This window comes from Ictidomys tridecemlineatus, chromosome 3, assembly GCF_052094955.1.
Source record: "Ictidomys tridecemlineatus isolate mIctTri1 chromosome 3, mIctTri1.hap1, whole genome shotgun sequence".
NCBI lineage: Eukaryota > Metazoa > Chordata > Mammalia > Rodentia > Sciuridae > Ictidomys > Ictidomys tridecemlineatus.
The window spans coordinates 1,934,470-1,955,338 of record NC_135479.1 but is presented as its reverse complement, the minus strand read 5'-3'; the positions used below and the strand labels follow the sequence as shown (position 1 = coordinate 1,955,338).

The 20,869-nt window shown below is 48.0% G+C and overlaps 1 protein-coding gene across 3 annotated transcripts in view; it reads left to right on the top strand.

Annotated features, from left to right (window-relative positions):
• Rptor (regulatory associated protein of MTOR complex 1) overlaps nucleotides 1–20,869 on the top strand; it is a 329,507-nt gene that overhangs the window by 183,611 nt on the left and 125,027 nt on the right. For 2 of the 3 annotated variants that reach the window (XM_078041465.1, XM_005332637.5), the window contains exon 7: nucleotides 18,493–18,552. In XM_078041465.1, the coding sequence (XP_077897591.1) occupies nucleotides 18,493–18,552 (60 nt within the window). Of the gene's footprint in view, nucleotides 1–18,149; nucleotides 18,325–18,492; nucleotides 18,553–20,869 lie in introns of those variants that run through there. The other variant, XM_078041466.1, reaches the window with a different exon arrangement.

Genomic DNA, 20,869 nt, shown 5'->3' with positions numbered 1-20,869 from the left:
TGTAAAGTGCCACCAAGAATCAGGGTGGCCCCTGACACAGCTTGTGTCCTCACTCAGCCTTCCCTTTTCCTTTCTCTAGCCTGGAAAGTTTGCATGTAATTGAATTGTTCTCTCAAAGTCTGGTCTCTCCCGCTGTGTCCCTTGGCACGTGGTGGGTCAGGGCCAACCCTGCAGGGTTCTGGAAAGGCCAGGGGCAGGCTTTTCACTCTTCCATCTCCAGCTGTTCCTCTCCTCTGTGTTCTTTATCTTCTTTGGCTGCTTCCTAGTTTCCTTTTTACCTTGATCTTGGGCTCCCTGGTTTGCTTTCCTCTTCTCAGACCCTCTTGGGGTGCTTGAGAACATGGAAGGCAGCAAGAGCAGTGCAATTGAGGGAGCAGAGGGCTCAGGCTGCGAGACAGGTGAGTGCCAGGTTTCTGTTTTCGCGACTTAAAGGCTCAGGGGTCACTCCAGTTAAACTGGGCTAACTGGGCTGCACAAAATAACCACACAAGAGACACAAATTTTCTTTGGGGTTGCTGTGACGGCTCCTCTGACCTTAAAGGTCCGCAGGAAGAGAGAGAGAGAGAGAGAGCACGAGCTCGCGCATGTGCTGACCCCTTTTATTGAGAACAAGCTATTCAAATGAGGCAAGGGGTCAGGTTTCAGGGGGCTGAGTCTACCTTCATGATGTCCACTGCCAGCAGGTTGACTGACACCTGGGTAGGCCACACCCCAGGGCACAGTAAGAAAAGGGGACACACACAAGGCACTTCCATGGAAGATTCTACCCTAAACAAGGCAAGGGGTTATATTACAAAGGAACAGGTGAGCGTAGCTTCACCCATGGGGCTGTAGCAAGACACACCCATGCACTAGACACTGACCCTCGAACCCAAGAAGGATGGGGAAAGCTCTGCCACATTTTTGTGACTGAGCGCCTCAGCACCGAGCTGGGGAGTGTGACTCACTTTCGTGTAAGGTTGGTCTCCCACAGGTGAGCACGGCCTATGGCTCCCTCCTCAGCCACATGGTCCCAGTGTTCTCACTGAGCCCCAGAGTGAGCCTTTCTTTTCGTTCCTCTTACTGCACAAACAATATTATGAGAGCAAACCATGAAAAGGAGCCAATGGAAGAAAACATACTCGGAGTCCCACCTGTTTTTGTTATTGGAGATCCTGATCCTTTCTGTCCATATATGTACATAGTTTTACTCAATTGTATTGTATTTTGTTTCTAAAATTAAAAAACTACTTAAGATTACCATTTTATGTTGTCACCCAGTATTTTAGCTTCAAATTCAATATTTCATCATATTTATGGGCACAATTACTTAAGGATTTCCCTGTTAGTATAAAATTACAGGTTTTTTTTTTTTTTTTTTTGTCTTTGCAGAGCCTCTTCTCTTTGTTTTGGAGCATTTCTCCAACTGTTTTCAGAAATGGGATTAGTAGGTCAAAGGGCATAGCTCATGCAACAGCTGTCACCAAACCTCTCTACTGAAAGGTCAGGCTGCCTGTCAGATGGCTCATAGGTGTGAAGTGTTGTGTTTGCATGGAGAAAGTGCAAAGTCTGTTCTGTGTGTCTATAAGTCACTGAGAGGAAAAACCATCACTGAGTCAGAGAAAGGAGGCCCCAGGTGACACAACAACCAGATTCCTTAGGTAAACACGAGCGAGCGAGTGCTGTGCCCCTGACTGAGTCAGGGCTGGGCTGACCCCAAGAGCCAGGCAGTCTCTCAGTCAGCACCTTAGTATGGAGCACTTCCGATCTGGCATATGTGTCAGGGTCATGTTCCCTTCAGCTTTACTGATGGTTATTCACGGAACCATCTGGAAACTTGGTGCAGAGGTGTCGTCTGTGTGTTTGGCTTTGAGAAAGGTCTTCAGAGGAATCACAGATGTTCTACTGGAGTGACTTTGGACTAGTGTAGGTGAAGAACAAGGAATCCCAGAGGTCAAAGAGGGAGGAGCCTCAGCTTAGCATGCTTCCATCCCAGCAACATTCGATGGACTGTTGGGTTAGTTTATTGTGTAGAACTTAAAATAATTATGCAGTTTTTGAAATTAGGAAAAGTCAGAATAGGACTATTTGTATCTACTCCAAAATGTTTGCAATTTCAGCACTATGAGCATATAACAACTTTGAAAAATATTTTTTTCCTTTTATGGATTAATCAAATCACCAGCAAACCTTTATTTATCTTTACAGTGCTAGGGATCAAATCTGTCACACATGCCAGGCACACACTCTACCCCTGGGCTGTATCTCAGCCCAAGCAGTACTAGGACCACCAGAATCACACTGTTTCCATGCCACCAGATGTCAGGGCCAGCCATCTCTCCAGGATCCTGATCTCAGTGGCAGGTGAGAATTAGGACACAGCCTTCCCAGGCCACATTCTTCCTTAATGAGCTGGCTGAGAGCCAAGCCCCAGGAAGAAAATCCCAGGTCCTTGGCACACCTGTACCTCCCAGAAGCCTTGCCACCCTCTCGTTTGAACATAACAATTAGAAAAATCTCCAGGAAAGCTGGGGGTGGTGGCACATGTCTAAAATCCCAGTGACTGAGGAGGTTGAGACAGGAGGATCACAAGTTTGAGGCCATCCTCAGCAACTTAGCAAGACCCTAAGAACTTAGGGAGACCCTGTCTCAAAATTAAAAAAAATAAAAAAGGGGTGGGGTATGGCTTATTGGTAAAGCACCATTGGATTCCAAAAGAAACAAAACAAAACCCAAATTTAAAAATTAACAAATAAAACAAATTAAAAGGGCTAGGGGTAGGGTTCAGTGGTATTTAAAAAAAAAAGCTGGGCTTAATCTGAGTACCAAAAAGAAAAAAAGATTACCAAGAAATGGTCTTTTATTTTTATTTTTTTTTAGTTGTAGTTGTACACAATACCTTTGTTTTATTATTTTATATTTATGTGATGCTGAGGATCGAACCCAGCACCTCACACATGCTAGATGAGCACTCCACCACGGAGCCACAACCCAGCCAAAGAAATGGTCTTTTTAATGATTTTCATTCTTGTTATAACATTACTGTTGATTTCTTATTCATCACCTTTTTCTTGTGTCTCAATGTTTAAAAGAGCATTCCTTCAGGAATAGATGGTGAAATTACTTACTTCAGCAAAAAAACAAAAGCACAAAGTCCAATCTACAGTGAGTGTTCTCAGCTCGAAAGGCAGCGGCTGTCCACCGCTGAGGGCTATCTCCACAGTGTTTGGACCAAGCTGTGCAGTTTGCATCCACCACAGCCACTGGAGTAGCAGGACCACGAGTTTATGCAAGAACGGGGACATGCTGGGGTGCACACTCCAGCCCATACCTGTCTCACCCTCCTCGCAGACGCAGGCTAAGGACCTTGGTAGGACTGGGAATGAGAAGCGCAGCTCCTGTCTGCACACTCCACCATTGTGAGCTGGCTTTTTTTTTTTTTTCTTTCATGGATATGGGCTTCTTCCTATAAAAACACAAAACCATTCATGAAAGTAAGTGAAAATGAATCACAGGACACTCTAAGTGTATTCCAGGTGCCTTGTTGAAAGTCTGAACAGAGCCCTGGGACTATCATTGTGTCCTGTGACTAGCAGTGCATGCAGGTGCTCTGGGGACCTGCAGGGGGGAATCTGGCTCAGCCAGGGCTCCCAGGAGGAAGCAGCATCTGGGTTGTTCCTTCTCCATCAGTGTTCACATTATGGCTCCCTTAGTAAAATCCCACGGCCTCCAGGCTGCCCCTTATTCACAGTGGGCCCATCTGCCTCTGGAACCTCGAGAGCTGATTTGTAGAGAATTCCAACGGAGGGCTACGTCCCTGGCTGCTGACCTCCTGTGTAAATCACAGACTAGGGGCAAGCAGACACAATCAGCAAGTGGGGCAGTGTGCGAGCTCACCAGTCTCTCCTCACCATGGGGCAAGTGCAAACTGAGGAACAGTCAGGTGGAGGATGCTCTGCATTGGTGCTTATGGTCCTTGCTCTTTCTCCTTGCCTCCGCCACATGGGCCTCCCCACTTTGCTTCCAGTGCTGCTGAGGATGGAGAGAAGTGGGAAGTGCCTGGCTTTGCCTCTTCACCTGACCTGTACTGCTGGCCTCGCCTGCTGTGGACACCTTGCTCTGGTGGAAGTTTTCATATCTGGCGAGATTCCCTGTGAAATCCTCAAGCCAGCATGTTGTCATCATGTCCATCTGCTTCTATTAAGTTAATGTGCTCACGGTCATAAAGCAGCTGAAATGTCTGGTACTTATCAAATGCACAATTGATAAATGTTCACAAGAAGCTAATGCTATGTTGGAGCTGTTATGGTTCAGAAACACTCTGGCACTTTATTCCTAAGTGTGATTGAGGCAGTCAGTGGGGAGAATCCTGTGGGTGACGGAAGGGGACCAGAGGAGAGGGACATGCATGAAGTCTTCATGACTAGACAAGGCAGAACCACGGAAGCTTCAGTCGTCAGCATAGAAGCTGGTGCATAGCGGTTTGTCTACACAGATACTGGCTGCCAGCACAGAGGGGCTGGGCAGGTGGAGCTGCAAAGAGTGAGTCTCCTCAGCAGAACTGCCACCCAGGATACACTCGCATCTCTGTTCCTTGCCTCTTATGTGGTTTATAGGTTCTTTCCATCTTACATGCCAGTACAGAGCAGGTGCACCCCCCTCGGAGCCAGCTGCCCCCTTCCCACCCCCTGCGGGCCCAGCAGCTGCGTGCTCTCCCACTTCTCCTTGCCCGGGTTCGCCTCACTGCTCCCTCCTCCTCTCTTCTTCCCCTTCCATGAATTGAGTTTTTGCAATAATACGCTGACCTATCATTGAGCAAAACGTGTACAATTATAGATCATCAAGTCCTCTAAACTATGTAGGGCTGCTGCCTCGGCTCCTCCCGGTCTTCTGCTCTGGAGGTGGGTTCTTGTCAGAACCCTTTGTCCCCTCTCGGAGGGAATGAGAGCAACACATATAAATTGCCTGCCACAAAAGATACTTAAGTGACCGGGTGGTCCCTATTGAACCCTCTATTCTGAGCTGGGAGGAGGGGCAAGAATGTTGGCAGGTGGAGACCTGTGCATTTCAGAGTTTTTGATTTTTTAAAAATAGTGTCTTTGGTCACACAACCTCAAGTTCAAGCAGCAGAAGCAGCCTGCCCTTCCTTTTTGCATGGCTCAATTCGCCTAAGGTCATTAAGAGGTAAACCTGGTGTAGCAGAAAAGTACCTGCAAAATATCCAGAATTATAGTAGGAAAAACTTCCCAGGTTTAAACAGAAAACATCTTCAAAAATAGCCCCATTTGAGGATGCTTTTGAGAGTACGCTTTGCGGTGCCGTCTCGAGTGGGAGCGCGGCAGCTGAGGTGGTTGGATATTTAGGAGACCTGAATAGAACCTGGCCTGGGATCCCGACTAAGGAGGGATGTGGTCAGCCCAGGTAGCCAAGTGTCTGTCCCAGCTCTCGTCCTTCAGGAGCCTGCTTGGAGAGGGAGACCCCTTGGCAGAGGAAGAGGAGAACTGGTGAGAAGTCCCCCGGCTGCCTCTCTGCTGGAGGCTGCTGTTGTGTCTGGAGGCGAAGAAGCTGGGGCTCTGCTCTGCTTCAGACCTGTTTTAATTCCTTCCAGCTGATCTCCTCTTCCCTCATTTTTGGCATTCGGGTCTTGGCTACTGGCCAGGAAACGTGCACCAGCTTCAGAGCTCTGCAGCGATATCTGTCTCTGTCCCTGTGATGGGGACAGACTGACTGCACAGTGAGCCATGGAAAGCTGCCAGCACAAGCTCACGAGCTCTGCTGCTCCCAGAATCTTTTTTTTTTTTTTTAAAGAGAGAGTGAGAGAGAGGAGAGAGAGAGAGAGAAAATCTTTTTTTTTTTTTATTTCAAGCACAACTCACTATGTTGATTAGCATCTCATTAAATTGCTGAGGCTGGCTTTGAACTTGTTATCCTCCTGCCTCAGCCTCCTGAGTTGCTGGGATTACAGGAATGTGCCATTACCCTCAGCTTGCAAAGTCTTATTTTTCTTTTTCTTTTTTTTTTTTTTTTTGAGAGAGGGGAGAGAGAGAGAGAGAGAATTTTCAATATTTATTATTTTTTAGTTCTCGGCGGACACAACATCTTTGTTGGTATGTGGTGCTGAGGATCGAACCTGGGCCGCACGCATGCCAGGCGAGCGCCCTACCGCTTGAGCCACATCCCCAGCCTCGAGAGAGAGAAAATCTTTAATATTTTTTTTTTTTTAAGTTCTTGGCGGACACAACATCTTTGTTGGTATGTGGTGCTGAGGATCGAACCCGGGTCACACGCATGCCAGGCGAGCGCGCTACCGCTTGAGCCACATCCCCAGCCCTGCTCCCAGAATCTTACTGGCCCGAGTTCTAAGTGGGGTTACCCTTTCCAGGTAGTGGGTGAGTGGTGAGTGGTGAGTGGGAAAGAGTCTGGGGCCACTGCAGCCACCTCCAGAGGTGACTGGTCTCTGGCTCCATGAGGGCTGACTGGAGAGTGTAAGGGGAAGGTGGGGGTCAAGGGCATGTCCTCTTAACATAGACAGAGCAAATCAGATGGCAAGAGAGAACCATGATAAGAGTAAGCCCAGTGGAAGATTGTAACTTAAGTGTTCCGGTCTTTGTAATTTAAAAAAAATTACAAATGTCTTGAAGAAACAGTGTGATGGGTGTGCCACGCTACCACCCTGCTTCCCAGACAGGGAGTGAGTGGAGGTGCAGGTGCACATGGTGGGCAGCGTGCCCCTTCGGCTGCCCTCCTTGTTACTCCTCTCAGTACAGCACCGTGGCTCCCAGGGGTTGCAGCATCACCACCTCATCACTGTTGCTCAGCACCACCATCATTCAGGCACCTGAATTAAAACAGGCAGCCAGGGCTCCTGAGGGGCGCTGGGGAGGCGACCATGAGAAGCTCTGTCCTTTGTGGCCCTCCCTCCTGTCTGCCTGGCTCCAGGCAGTGTGGTATCTATTTACCTCTTTCTTTGTCAGTATGAAGTGTAAACACAGCCTTGTGATTTTACTTTATTAGATGAAAACACACTGAGACTTGAATCCTAGGCTGAGAAGCAAGAATTTGAAGTTGTCCCAAACAAGCTAGGTTCTAAACGTACACAGTGGCATTTAACGTACGCAGGCCTCACGACACTAAAGAGTGGTAGACACAGCTGTCGGTGGAGCACTCCTGGCAGTTCCTTGTGCTCTTGGTATCCTGAGAGTTGCCTCTAGGGACAGATTTGCCTCTTCAGAAGGGGTGTTGGTTTTCTGCTTCGCAAGTCAGCATGAGTCATTGGTAACCTCAAGGGCAGCAAGGTGAGAGAGTCCAGGAGCCTCCCTTGAAGTCTTAGATTCCTCAAAAACAGGTTTGGGCTGGGGGACCAGCTCTGTGTAGAGCACTTGCCTGGTGTTGCATTGCAGCAACCAGGAAACCTCCCAAGAACCACTTAGAGGAGGAAAACTCCCTTTTGGCTCAGGTGTTGAGAAGTTCAGCCCATGGTCAGCTGGCTCCAGAGCACTGAGCCAGAATTGAGCAGCACATCCCAGCCAGGGAGCCTGGGAGGGAAGCTGCTCAGGGCATGGCAGCCAGGAAGCAGAGAGCTCCAGGGTCCCAGTAGGATGGTTTTTGATTTTTTAGCCCCCCTGCCCACCGCCCCTTTAACCGATTGAATTGGAGAGTTGGAGGGGTTTGCTGGTTTTCATTCCAGCGGTGCATTGTTTGCAGGTTGTTTGGGGTTGCTGTTAAGTGATGTTTGGCACCCGCACACTCTGTCCATCTGCTCTGTATTCGGGAGGATGGTTTGAGTAACCTGGCTGTGGGGGCTTCATGACACTCATCAGCAGAGACCTCCAGGGACTCTTGCAGGCTGGTGGGAGCCAGTCCACAGTCCCACTGGTGGAGGAGGAGTAGCCCTTCACACTGTACCCAGCCCAGACAGCCATGGCCTGAGGACTGAGGGGAGCAGGCATGGGAACTGAATGACTAGTGGGGACAGGTTTTCAGGGCTTGGTCCTTTCCTTGGTCTCCAATGTGCCATGAGTGTAGGTCCCAAACTGGCACTGGCAGAACAGAGCAGAACAGGAGGGGTCTCCTGCCTATTGGAGAGAGCCAGAGGGCGCGCCACATGCCCACCCCATCCTGCGCTTACCTGCCAAAGGAGGAGCTCTGGGTCCCCTGTTCAGGAGCCTTTATGCAGTTCATTTCCCTGTTGGACCAGCCCCATTCTACAGCCATTAGGACCCTCTGAGTTACCTGCTAGCAGGTGGGGTCAAAAGGGGCTTGATATGAAAAACAAAAGATACTCTAATCAGAAAATTCCAGGAGTTTTAACTGCTCAGGGCCAGGAACTTGGGTCAGAAAACTAACATATACTCATTACAGCACAGTGGGGAAGAGGGACAGCACTTCCAGTCAAGTAGGACTGACTTACTCTTGGAATGCAAGGTTGGTTCCCTGACCAGAAGTCAGTGGTATCCACCACCTTAACAATTTAAAGAAAAACTCATGTCATCTCAATGCAGATAAAAGCTGAACACTTCAACATCCTTCCTTGTCTAAAACTCAGCAAACCAGGAATACAAAGGGATTTCTCAGCCTCATGGAAAGCATGTATGAAATATACTGTCAGCCAGTGTTTACTGGGAGAATTGATTGCTGTCCTCCCACTGAGCTCTTAGATGAGACAGGACTTGGACAACTCTGTCCAACATGGTGCTAGAAGACCATACACACTTGCAAGTGACTGACTCATTTCTAGAGAATCCATTGAATCTACCAAGGCAGTTTTAGAACTGGTAAATGATTGTAATAAGGTTGTCGGATAGAAAAACAGGTGAATTACATTTTCCTTGTACTTGGCATTAACAGAAATCCAAATTTGAAGAACGTAGCATTTTGTTATGCTGGACCAGCCAGCTGTGTCCAGTTCTCCAATGCCAGGTGACACTTAAACCTTGGAGATTTGCTTCTTCTGGTAGGGGCTGGTCCCTTTAGCCTTTCATTACATGATCAGCCAAGCATGGCATGGCATGACTCCTGAATAAGTCAGTTTGCTGTAGTGTACACAAAAGCAGAAAAAAAAAATAAACCAAATAAACAGATGAAAATATAGGCAAAAATAGGTAAAAGAAAATACCTTGAGTACCTGGGCTGGAGGTGAACCAAACTCCCTTGAATGCATGGAAGAAATTGCCCTGGTGACCAGTCTCTTTAGGGTGGCACTCATGTAGGTCCTTAATGCCAACAAGCTGCAACAGAGTCAAAGGTCTCAGACTGAGGCTTCACAGGGGGTCACCACCAGCTGTGTCTCAATGGCGGTCTGAAAACACTGGCATTTATAGTCCCAGACAGTGCATTATCTCAGCCTCCAGGTACCTGTTTTGGAAGGGAGGGTTCAGAATTTCATACCAGGCACGTTCATCAAGGTGACTGCCACCTAGCCACTTGGCCCAGCTATAGCTTGTGTACAAGAGAAGTCTCAAAAGGAGTTGATGCTGCCAGAGCATAGTGGCATTCATCAGAATTAAAGTCGCAACTAACCTAGACCCTGAGTCTTAATGTGCAAAACACAGGGCAACCCTTTGTAAGGTTGCAAAAGTTACAAAGTACTTAAGAGTGTCTCCCTGGACACTTCTAACCCTGAGGAAAGAAAGACATCTAAGAAGGTCTGTATGAATGGGGAAGTAGTCTACAGAAGGCAAGACTCACTGTCATCGAGATGCCAGGTTTTACCACACTGATCTAATCAGAATGCCAGCAGCCTTTTAGGTAAACAATGATAGGTTGATTTTAATGTTTTAAAGAATTAGTTTCCCAAGTAATTTTGGAAGAGAAGAATAAGGTTTGAAGACTGATACGATCCAACTTTAAAACTTGCTATAAAGCCTTAGAACTCAAAATGGTGTGGTGTTGGCAAGAGGACAGACACGTGGGCCAGTAGAGCAGAATAGAGAGGCCAGAAGCAGATCCGTGCTGAAGTGGCCAGCTGACTTCAGCAGAGCTGCAAGGATAAGTCATTGAAGGACAGTATTTTCAACAGTGTTTCTGGAATGACTGGCTATCTCTGTGAGAAGATGAACCTTGCTCTGTAACTTATACCTCATATAAAGTTTAACTCAAGGTGGACTCTAGACCTCACCATCAAACCCCAGGCAATCTTCTAGATTTTAGAAAAGAGGAGAAAAAAGAACGTAATAGTCAACCTTTGTTTTAGAAGTTCTTAAGTATGGCTTCAAAAAGCATATTTCATAAAAGAAAATGATAATAAACTGGAGTTTGTCACAGTCTTTGCTTTGTCATTCTGGGAGGCAATACCAGCAAATTTCAGGACAAAAGACTTTCACTGGAATGTAGAACCCTCCCAACAGGAAAACAAAAACATTTTTTAAATGGGCAAAATATTTGGGCTGGGGATGTGGCTCAAGCAGTAGCGCGCTCGCCTGGCATGCGTGCGGCCCGGGTTCGATCCTCAGCACCACATACCAACAAAGATGTTGTGTCCGCTGAGAACTAAAAAATAAAAAATATATAAAAAATAAAAAATAAAATAAATGGGCAAAATATTTGAGTGTATCCTTCACTAGAGGAGAGCCAGAGACCACAGGTGAGCACTTGGACAGACGCCTGGCCTTCCTGCCAGGGGACACTGAGGAGTTGGAGATGCTGCAGATGATCACAGTCATGGCTGCAGTCTGAAACAGCAAGTGCTGCGAGGGGTGGAGAATGTCTTTGAACCCTGATTGTCTTCCCTCCCCAGTTTATACCTTCTGCTCTTCTACCCCCACACAGAAACACATCATCTGTAGAAAACACCAGAGAACTTTAGGTGCCTCTCCACAGACCTGGAAAGAGCTCTGATGGCCCCAAGATGGTCATTAGCACCTAATAGCAACACTGGGTCTCTCCTGGGCCCGGCTGGACACTTGTAGGACTAGGCCGTGTGTAGAAGGAACGTGCTAAAGATTGAGGGTGTCAGTACCTCCACTGGCCCAGGGACCCACAGCCTCCATAGGCCTGGTGATTGCTAGCATGTGGCAACTGTCCTGCAGAAACACAGAGTCCCTGCCAGACTGCAGTTCCCATCCAGCTAGAGGCCAGCAAAAGGGCTCTTAGATTGCCTTGGTGGAGAGCAGAAAGCATTGTGAGTCCTCTGCTGCTGGGGCAGGAAATGATGGAGTGAGTTAAACTCATCAGCACTTAGAAGCGCTGTGCAGGGCCTACCGCCTACTCCTGTAACCCCCGTGGTGTGATTAAAAGGAGGATTTGGTCTTTGTCCCAGGTTTCTGGCACATGGAGACCTCTGGGGCAAGCAGGGCTTTTGTATGCTAGCAAGATGGCTTTTCCTCCTGAGATGGCTTCTCCCTGGGGGCTGATGACCAGAAGGACTGAGCGAGGCTAGAAGAATGGACCTTAGGTCCTGCCTCTCGTGGGGGCCGTGGAGATTGAGTGCAGCTGCTAGTGGCCAGTGATTCGAGCCTGCACGGTGAGGCCTGCATTGAAACCTCTAAGGGAAGAGCTGGAGCGTGTGGAAGCCACGCACTCCTCCGCATACCTCGTCCACTCCAACACACTGGGCAGTTCCTGACTCGTGTCTGTTATAGCAACCGGTTAATGTTGGTGAGGGGCCCTCCTGGGTTCTGTGAGTTCTCCTACATGTTGGCAAATCGGAGGAGGAGACTAGGGATCAGAAGCTCAGGTGGCCTGGGTCTTGCAACTGGTATCTGAAGTGGGGCTATCTTGTGGGACTGAGCCCTTCCCTGAAGTCTTCTTGACTCTGAGCTGGTCAGAGTGGAACTGCACTGCGGACCCTCCGTTGTGGAGTCACCCTATAGTGTGGAGACGGGCAGTGGCCAAATCTGAGAAGGACGGCTCCCCATGCTGGTGAAGCGGGAGGAAGCGAGGGGAAAGGGGAAGCCTTTTAACAGGGTGGGGTAGGGAGGTATGTCAACGTTGTGTGCCACACACTGTGAGGTCCTGCAGGTCCAGACACCGAGGACAGACGCAGTGCTGCTGTGTGACCTTCCTCCCTGTGAGAATGGCAGGGGTGAGAGGACCCTGTGGACAGAGACCTTCAAAACTGGTGAGGCTGGGTGGCTCAGTGGTGGAGCACTGGCCTGGCACCGAGGCCCTGGGTTCCAGCCCAGCACCACAAACCACACGGAACCCCCTGATTTGTGGCAGGCCTGTGGGGCCGTGGTCTCCACCTTCCTTGCTACAGTTACAGGCCCACTCTCCCAGAGCGTGAGGTGGCCTGAGGACGTCCTGCCACTCATGTGCTGAGTGGCTTCTACAGCCCGACCACTTCTGCGTAAGTGAACAGGTCACACTAGACAAGCCAGCAGACCCAGGACAGATACCTCTACCTAGGACAGCCAGAGAGGAAAAAGGATGTGGACACAGAACCATGGAAACGCCCTGCCATCCAGAAAGGAGTATGATACAGCACAGCACCAGAGGAAGGGGTCCTGAAGCTGGGTCTCAGGCAGCAGGTGCTCTGTCCCCTCCATGAAGTCACAGGAAGGGGGGTTGTGGGGAATTAAAAGGTAAATATTAATATAGATGGCAGGATAATACAGAGATGAAGAGAGCCAACAAAGAGAAGGAAACACTTTAAGAAATCAAATAATTCGGTTGCAAAATTTAAATGACTTTAAGATCACTTGTCAGTAGAATAGGTGTTACGGGAAATGAAAAGTAATAAAAAATGAGAAGCAAGAACAATAAAGCAACGAGGATTCATACAGATAATTATTCTTGAAATGTAGAACAAATGGTAATGAAACAGCATTTAAGCATGTCATATTTCAATAAGTGTAAGCTCCCCTATTAAAGTTACCTTCACCAGAATATCCAGCCTGAGGAATTCACACACACGCACCGACCCGGACCAGCTCGGCGGCAGTGGGTGGACTCCTGCAGTATGCCAGGGGAATCCCAGATGCTAGCCCCATGGAGTCACATCAACCTGTGTGGGTGACTTCGTTTGTCCATCCATTAGTACAGTTCACTGTCTTAGTGGGTCAAAAGAGAAGATGTTTTCAATAAAACTAAAAGTGAATTTTAATGAAAACTGTGGCATTAGCATGGTGGAATAAATACTTCCTCCGCCAGAAGTTTCCTCCTGCCAGAGCACTTGCCCTGAGGCCCAGTGCCCTGCAGTGAGGTGTCCACTATGGTAACCAGCACTCCTGTTCTCTGGGCAGACTCTCCCGGCGGTGCTGGTCCATGAAATGATCAGGTGAGGAAGGGGAAGGCCTGTACACATTCTAAAGAGGCAGCAAATTTACATGACTGATGTAGGATTCAAATCGCAACTTTGCAAAAAACAAAAATAAAATCCATTTATGTGAGGTGGCTGATGACAAGGTGGACCGTACATCCAAATCGGCGCCCTGGAAAGGAAGCAACCTCTGTAGAGGGCGAGGGCTAGGGCCTTGGGGAGGACATGCAGGCCTTGTTGGTTTGGGAACGCCGCCCCCCTTTCCTAACTGGGCCTTGGTTATAGGGCCTTAACTTTCTAAATCTTCAGACTCACAAATCTTGTGTTCTCTGTATATGGCATACTTCACAGATTGAGTTCTGGGCTGCCAAAAGCTTTATGATTGTGACGGATTATATACAGACAGAGTCAGAGCCATTTTTGATCATCTGAATGCAAAAAAGGGAGGCGAGAGTACAGCGGTCAGAGTTTCACAGATTGCAAGGTGGCCCTGGGCGCCTTCCCACTCCTGATGTCACTGAAGGTTGATGCACACAACTGGATTTGTCCTGGTCCTCTAGGTCACGCTCATCTCCGATCTTTAGCTGGCCTGACTCCAGCTGTTGAGTGAGTGAAGTCTTGTTTTCATCGTCTGATAAACGCCCTCAAGCCCCCTGCCCACCCTGAACCCAGACCTCGGTAGTACCTCCTCATTCGTGCCTAGGCTGCCTGCCCTACCCTCCCCACCCGAGTGCTGGGTGCGTTGTTCCTTGTGCCTGTCTCACTGCAACTGTTCCTTTGTCCAGACTCTGTGTGTGGTGAAGGCTGTGTGCTCGCCGAGCTGCATTGCTGGTGTTCACTCTGACTGGGTGTGCAGCTGCTGTGCACTGATCCTCGCTCAGGGACATGGCTTCCCCTGGCACGGCTGGACACTAAGCACTGTGTCTTCCTTCTGCTGGTAGGAGCCTGCTGCCATGCCCATTCTTTTCACATGTTCTGTTTAACATGTGCTAGAATTTCTTACCTACTGAAGAATTGAGTCGGGAGGTTGTAGTTGAAGGGAATCTTCGCTCTTAGGATACAAAGGCAGAATGGTTGCACTGTCTTCCTCTCTTGTGGCAGTATTGAAGGCGTGCTGCAGACCACCATCCTTTCCAGGGCCAACAGAGTCACTCAGCTTTTGCGCTTGCTGACTGACAGTGTGTAAAAAGACTCCATGTGGCCTGGGCTTGCATTTCTCTTGTCTGTGTTGCTGCACATCCATTTGTGTGTTTAGTGGTCATCTGTTTCCTTGTCTTTGGGATGCCTGATCATGTCCTTTGCCACTCTTCTGTTGGCCTTTTGTGCTCTTTGTGTTGATTATAGGGGTTGTGGACACACCTTGGTAAGAGTAGTCCTCTGTTGCTGGTATCCCCCACCTGACACTTCGTTATCTGAGATTTCAATCCAGGTTATGGTAGACGGTGCCCCTGCTCCTTTGCTTTGTGCACCTTGTTTTAAGACAGCAAACAGGCCAACTTGCACGTCATCTTTTCTTCACATCTCTTGGCACATGGGACCTGCACCTGAGGTCTCTGTCCTCTGACCTGAGCTTGCTGTCCCAGGCTGTCTTCCCTGGGGTCTTGATGGGAAGCCCCCTGCAGCCTGTGTGCTTGACAATAGTTTATCTTGCTCCCACATTTGAACATCAGTTTGGCTGGACATGAGATTCTGGGTTATAAGTTCTTTTTCTTTAGTAAATTAAAATACTCTTCCATTGCCTTCTTGAATCCTATGTTAATCTGACTCTTGTTTACCTGAAAAATGATCTTTCTTTCTGAAAGCTTTCCACGTCTTTTCATTCTTTCATACTTTATTTATTTATTTTAAGATAGGCTCTTGCCAAATGCCTGGCCTGAGCTCCTGGGCCCCAGCCATCCTGCCTCAGCCTCCACCTCTGCACCTGTCTTTGGTATTCCCCAGCTTCACTTAATGTTCCTAATTTACAGATGGAATCCCTCACAGAAGGTTGTGAGAATTAAACACAGAACAGCAAATGCTTGTAGTAAGAACTAACAAGAATCAGCTGGGGGCTGGGGATGTGGCTCAAGCGGTAGCGCGCTCGCCTGACATGCGTGCGGCCCGGGTTCGATCCTCAGCACCACATACCAACAAAGATGTTGTGTCCGCCGAGAACTAAACAATAAAAAAAAAAAACAACATTAAAAATTCTCTCTCTCTCTCTCTCTCTCTCTCTCTCTCTCTCTCTCTCCTCTCTAAAAAAAAAAAAAAAAAAAGAATCAGCTGTTTCCTTCATTATTAATAACCTGGTTTGTGGGTATTTTGAGCCATTGTTGTTACCTCTACTTTTGCGCAGAGCCTTTTATTGCCCAGCGATACTCCTGTGCAAGGGAAGGAAGGAGTGTGAAAAATGAAAACAGGTGTTACAATTCTAATGCTGTGAGAAGAGGTGTTATTGGCAGAAGTAAGTTTTGTAGATTTCATTGAATTGGCCGTGCCACCCTTAGTCAAGTAACCATACTGTCTGTAGTTTAAAGTTGTGTATGTGATGTCTTTGTTTTAATTTCTCATTTACGAGAATTTACAGCCATGCATGCTGACACGCCTGTAATCCCAGTGACTTGGGAGACTGAGGCAGGAGGATTGTGAATTCAAAGCCAGTTTCAGCAAAAGCGAGGTGCTAAGCAACTCAGGGAGACCCTGTCTCTAAGTAAAACACAAACTAGGACTGGGGATATGGCTCAGTGGTCAAGTGACCCTGAGATCAATCCCTGGTACCGCCCCCACCCCCGGCCAAAAAAAAGAGATAATTTATATTTTCAGTGTTTTTTGATCATGCTATTTTCTCAGTAATCAACTTTTTTTATATACATAATTTTAAAAGGTCTTCATCTGCCAGTTCTGAAATGTGGCCACCTGTGAATCTACTTGTACAAACTGTTTTTTCCGTTGGTTTCTGATAGCATGCTGTCTGAAACCAGGCATTACAGGCTCTCGGTTGTGCTCTCTTCTCTGAGCTCTGCAGGAGGCGAGGTAAACCTGCAGAGGTCTGGTCCCAGGGCTGGACTTGGGCTTTCAGGAGATGAGCTGGTTTTGCAGAGGCTTGCTCGCAGAGCTGCTCCCTTCAGCTGCACTCTTAGTTCGATGTTCAGCTCTTAACCCTGTATGTGGCTTGTAACTAAGGGTTGATCCCTTCGTGTGTCCATGGAAAGGCCTTCTAACTCGGCAGGACTTGATCTCCCTCCCTTTCTTCTGAGAGGCAGGGGATCCTGAAATCTTCGCCCACATTTTCAGCTTCCCCGCTGTCTGCTGTAGAATCCTTGGAGTCTTGTCCTGCGTGTGGTTTGGGAGTCAGCCAAGGCCTTGCAGAAAGCTTGTTTTTTGGCTCCTTCCTTTCTAAAGTTATTCCCTGTAATTTCCTGGCAGCCTGGACCCCTGACCTCCAGCTCCTTGGCCCAGCCAGCCTGCTGCCCCTGAGCTGAGTGCTGCGTGAGTCGAGGTGTCTGCTGGGGTGACTCATCTAGAGAGATCCTCTTTGTAAGGGTCACGGCACTTCCAGTTTCTACCTGTGTTTGTTCTTTGGCATTTTCAAATGGTTGTTTTTTATATTTTGTCCAGAATTCATTATTATTATTGGCAAAAGGATTAGTGTGATACAAATGACTCTGTCATTTACTGGACTCTAGAAATCCCAATCGATAAGTACATTATGGATGAAAAGACTGACGACAAAGTAGCATGGTTTGTGTAGGGCTCAGGCCTGAGATTGCATTTCCTATGGATCATGTTTATCCACCATGAGCTCTTGTGCTCCACAAAGCCACCGTGGGGGCCGTGTGTGTCTACCCTGGCTATGAGGCTGCAAAGGCACCTGGAAGTGGGCCAAGCAGAACCCTCTGAAAGTCAGCAGAAGGGACTGCGCAGTACTGATCGGCTGATGGAGCATCACGGCCATGACTGTATGCTCACAGGGAGAGTCTGCTCGCTGCCACTGGAAAGCACAGCTTTCGCGTTGACTTCTTTTGTTCTTTGAATAGTAACCCACTGAATGCTGCAGCCACAACCTCTCTCCAGGCCAAGCAGGCCTTGCTTCTTGAGCAGAGTACATGGCCAGGCATTGTTCCCGTGGTTCCTGGGCAGTCTCATTCAAGAGGGTGGACAGAGGAGGCACCATTTGCCCAGCAAACACTGCATGACTGTATCTTATTTTTCTGGTTCTGAGTCTTTCTGCTCCTCTTTGTTTCTCTGTCCTCTCATCCCACTGCTGTCTGTATACTCCCAGTTCTCTCACCTCTATAAAGGGTAACTTCCAGTTCTACCCCGCTTGTGGCCTGGTCCTGTCCTGTCCTTCTCCTGGGCCCACTATCCACAAGTGAGACATGGGAGTGCATTTTGTAAATGTCCCAATAAGCCACTGTAAGTTCAAAGCATGGTCAAGCAGACAAACACAGGTAATACAGCTGGCCCCCGAGCATTCTCTTAGCCGTGTGGCCAGTGTACTCTGCCGAGTGTTGGTTGTTTCCCCCTCGGAAGAGATCAGAACGCAAAGTGCAGCTTCTGCCCTCAGTTGTTACCCTTGCGTTGTTGCCCTCGAGTTGTCACGAAGTTGGGAGATTGCAAGTTGGACTCTAATAAGTCAGGGACCCTCAGTTTTTGAAAGAGGGTTACTTATTTTTAATTTTAAACCTAGATAAATCAAGCATTTTATATTTCTTGTGCTAAAAACATTAAGTTGCCTTTGTGTGACGTTTCCATCGATTCTGTCCTGCTCTGTGCCAGTGCCCTGGCAGGAGGAAAGAAAAATGGTTTCCTGCCTCCTGTCACCACACACAAATGAGACAAAGCTTTGCTGGTTCTGCACTAGCTCCTGAGGACAGGGTTTGCATGCAGGCAGGAAGTCTTGGCCCTGACACCTAGGATTTTGTGTGATTAAAAAGATGTAATTGGATTGGTGTTTGCTTGTCTTCCCCTGGCTTCCCTTATGTCCCTTGAGGTTATTTGTTCGTTTCTCCAGGACTCTCCCCAGCTCACTTTCTTAAGGGAAAAAACTGGAAGTCTAGTCGACTCCTGCTGTATTTAGTTCCTGCTGCATCTCAGAGCTCCTCTCCAGGGACAGGCTTCATGGACTGCAGACAGTGCCTTCCTGCTGACAGCGCACCGCTTCGGCAGTGAGGCTTTCTTCCATCTAAAAGCCCGGAAGCCTTGGGAAGGAAGGAAGCTGGGCTGGCTTGTTTACCATGGCCATGCCCACCTGCCTTCAACCCCCTGCTGCTGAAGGCCATGGTGCACATGAGGTTTTCCATTCATGCCTCTCACACTCTTTCCTTTTTCTACAGGTTTTGCATGCAGAAATGTGTCAGCCTGGTGCCTGGAGTCACACTGGACTTGATAGAAAAGTGAGTAGATTGTGAAGCCCTTGTGGTTGGGTCGCTTCCTTTCTCGACTCTTGGTTCCTGGAGCGCTTTCTACCCTGTGGGTGTTACCATCTAAGAGTGCTGGGTTCATTGTCTCTACTCAGCAAAGAGTTGAAGAACAGGACACAAAGATAGCAAGCAACAGGTTTATTGTAAAAGCCAGGTAACAGACTTCTCTGAAGAGGAGGGCGGCCCCAGAGCTGAGATTCCAGTGGGGGATGTTTTGGTCTGTTCTTTTTATGGTGCCTGGAGTTTCCTCCTTTCCTATCTCCTCCTGTCCACGCTCTCCTCGCTATTATTCATTGGTGTCCTCTCTGCATCTGTTCTAATTTTTCTCTTGGATCCCACACTTAAGAGTACAAGTATAGAAGTGTCTGTCTGATTGGGTCCCTGCTTGTGTCCAGCTTTTGTCAATTGAGAAGTTGACCTCATTAGAAGACCCTCTCCATGTTCCTCTGTTCTGGCCCCGCCTGACCTCCTTACTCGCCATCTTGCCCTTTCGTGTGGGAACATCCATTTGTTCTCTGAGATTGTGTGGGTTATGCTCAGTGTAGGAGGTAGCTCACATGAGGCCATATTAGAAGAAAATAATAAAAAGCCGAATTCTTTTGAACTTTAAAAAGAACCTCCAAACTCTAAGCCAACGCAGAAGACAGGTCACCTCCGCTTTCCCAGAGCAGCCAGCTCAGAGCTCCGCTTTGACCCATTTCCTCAAACTTAAACTTGCCCTTTGATGTTCTGTAACTTTCCCATCCCCTGCCCGTTTTACTGTTTGGAACAGACTGATTTCAGAAGGTTCCAGAAGCTGGCCAGGGTGTCCCACACGAAGCACCATGTTGTGCACACGCCCACAGGCTTCCCAGGTTCCTTGAGCATCTCCTGTTTGACCTCTTAGGATCTGAAATAGTATATCCAATGCTAAACTTAGCCTGCATTTATTTGCTTTTATGTGCTTGTAACTCCTGGACAGTGTGGAAAAAATGGGGAGTTGAGTGAACCCTTGTGCTCTGGAGTTGATCTGCCAGAGGGCTGTTTCCAGGGCCCCAGTCATGGAATTGTATGCAGCAGTGGCTGAGGCCTGAGCTTACCACATTAGGTCAGAAAAGCAAGCGTTGGCTGAAGTTCTCCCTGGAATAGCGCTGGCCTTGTGTGTGGGAAACAATTCACACAGGAGGCCCTCAGTCACACTACCTTCCCACAGTGGCATGCTCGCAGCTCCGGTGGCAGAAATGCAGGAACTGCACTTGTGCTCACACAGGCAGTCTCTTATACCCTTAAGTAAAAAATAACCTGGTAGGATGCATTATCCAAATGACACAAACTGCGTGCAAATGTGCATGTTATAAAAGGCACAACTAGGTCCACGCGGGGGCTGGTATTTGATCAGTGGCAGAGTGGATATTTGATGTGCGAGGCCCTGGGCTCAATCCCCAGCACCATAAAATCAAAACAGGAAAAAAAAAAAAAACACATGTAGTTTACTCTGGGCAGCAAAGTGGAACTTGGAAAAAGGAGAGGGAGGAGCAGCATTGAAGGACTCTAAATAATTTCTGTTCTGACTTGTTTAGTGTTTTTAGAAAAACATAGTATGCAAAATAGTCTACAGTTGTGATGTCCCCTCACATTTCTGAAGTCCTTCAGATTTCAGAGGCCAAAGGAGAAACGTGTTCCTCATACATCTGCTCATTCTCCTCCAGCTGAATGTTCCCATTGGGACTTTGGAAAAGTGGGTATCGAAGTGCACTTGTGAAATTGAAAAACAGTTCTGGGTTCAGAGAGGTTTGCTGTTTTAGAAGCTTGTTGAGACACTTAGAACCCCAGTCTTCACTGTGAGTCACTTTTGAAGCCAGGTTGCTGGGAGCAGGCCTGCACTCTCCTCTCCTGATACCGTTCAGCAGACGTGCTCGACACTGAATTGAGTCAGATGAAATGGACACAAGTCAGCATCTGTAGCTGGAAATCCCATGTTGCTGCTCTCCCTTGTGGCTCGGCAGAGGTTAAATTGTGAGTGGTTGAATTATGCTTATATTTTTATGCCACGACTGATTCCGTACTTGGGAATTATTCTGCACCAGGAGAAATCCAGATGTATAGCTCCAGAAGCTGCCCAGCTACAACTGCTAGATCAGTTTCTGAGTGGATGCACAAGTCATTTGCAAGATGTCTCCATGTAAAATAAAATGCTATCATTTTATAAACTTTTAGATTTTTTTCCACTTATGTTATGGTCTCATAAGAAGGAAGATTTTCAGTTATTACGTGTGATTTTGAATCAGAAAGCCTCGTAGCCCGCACAGCC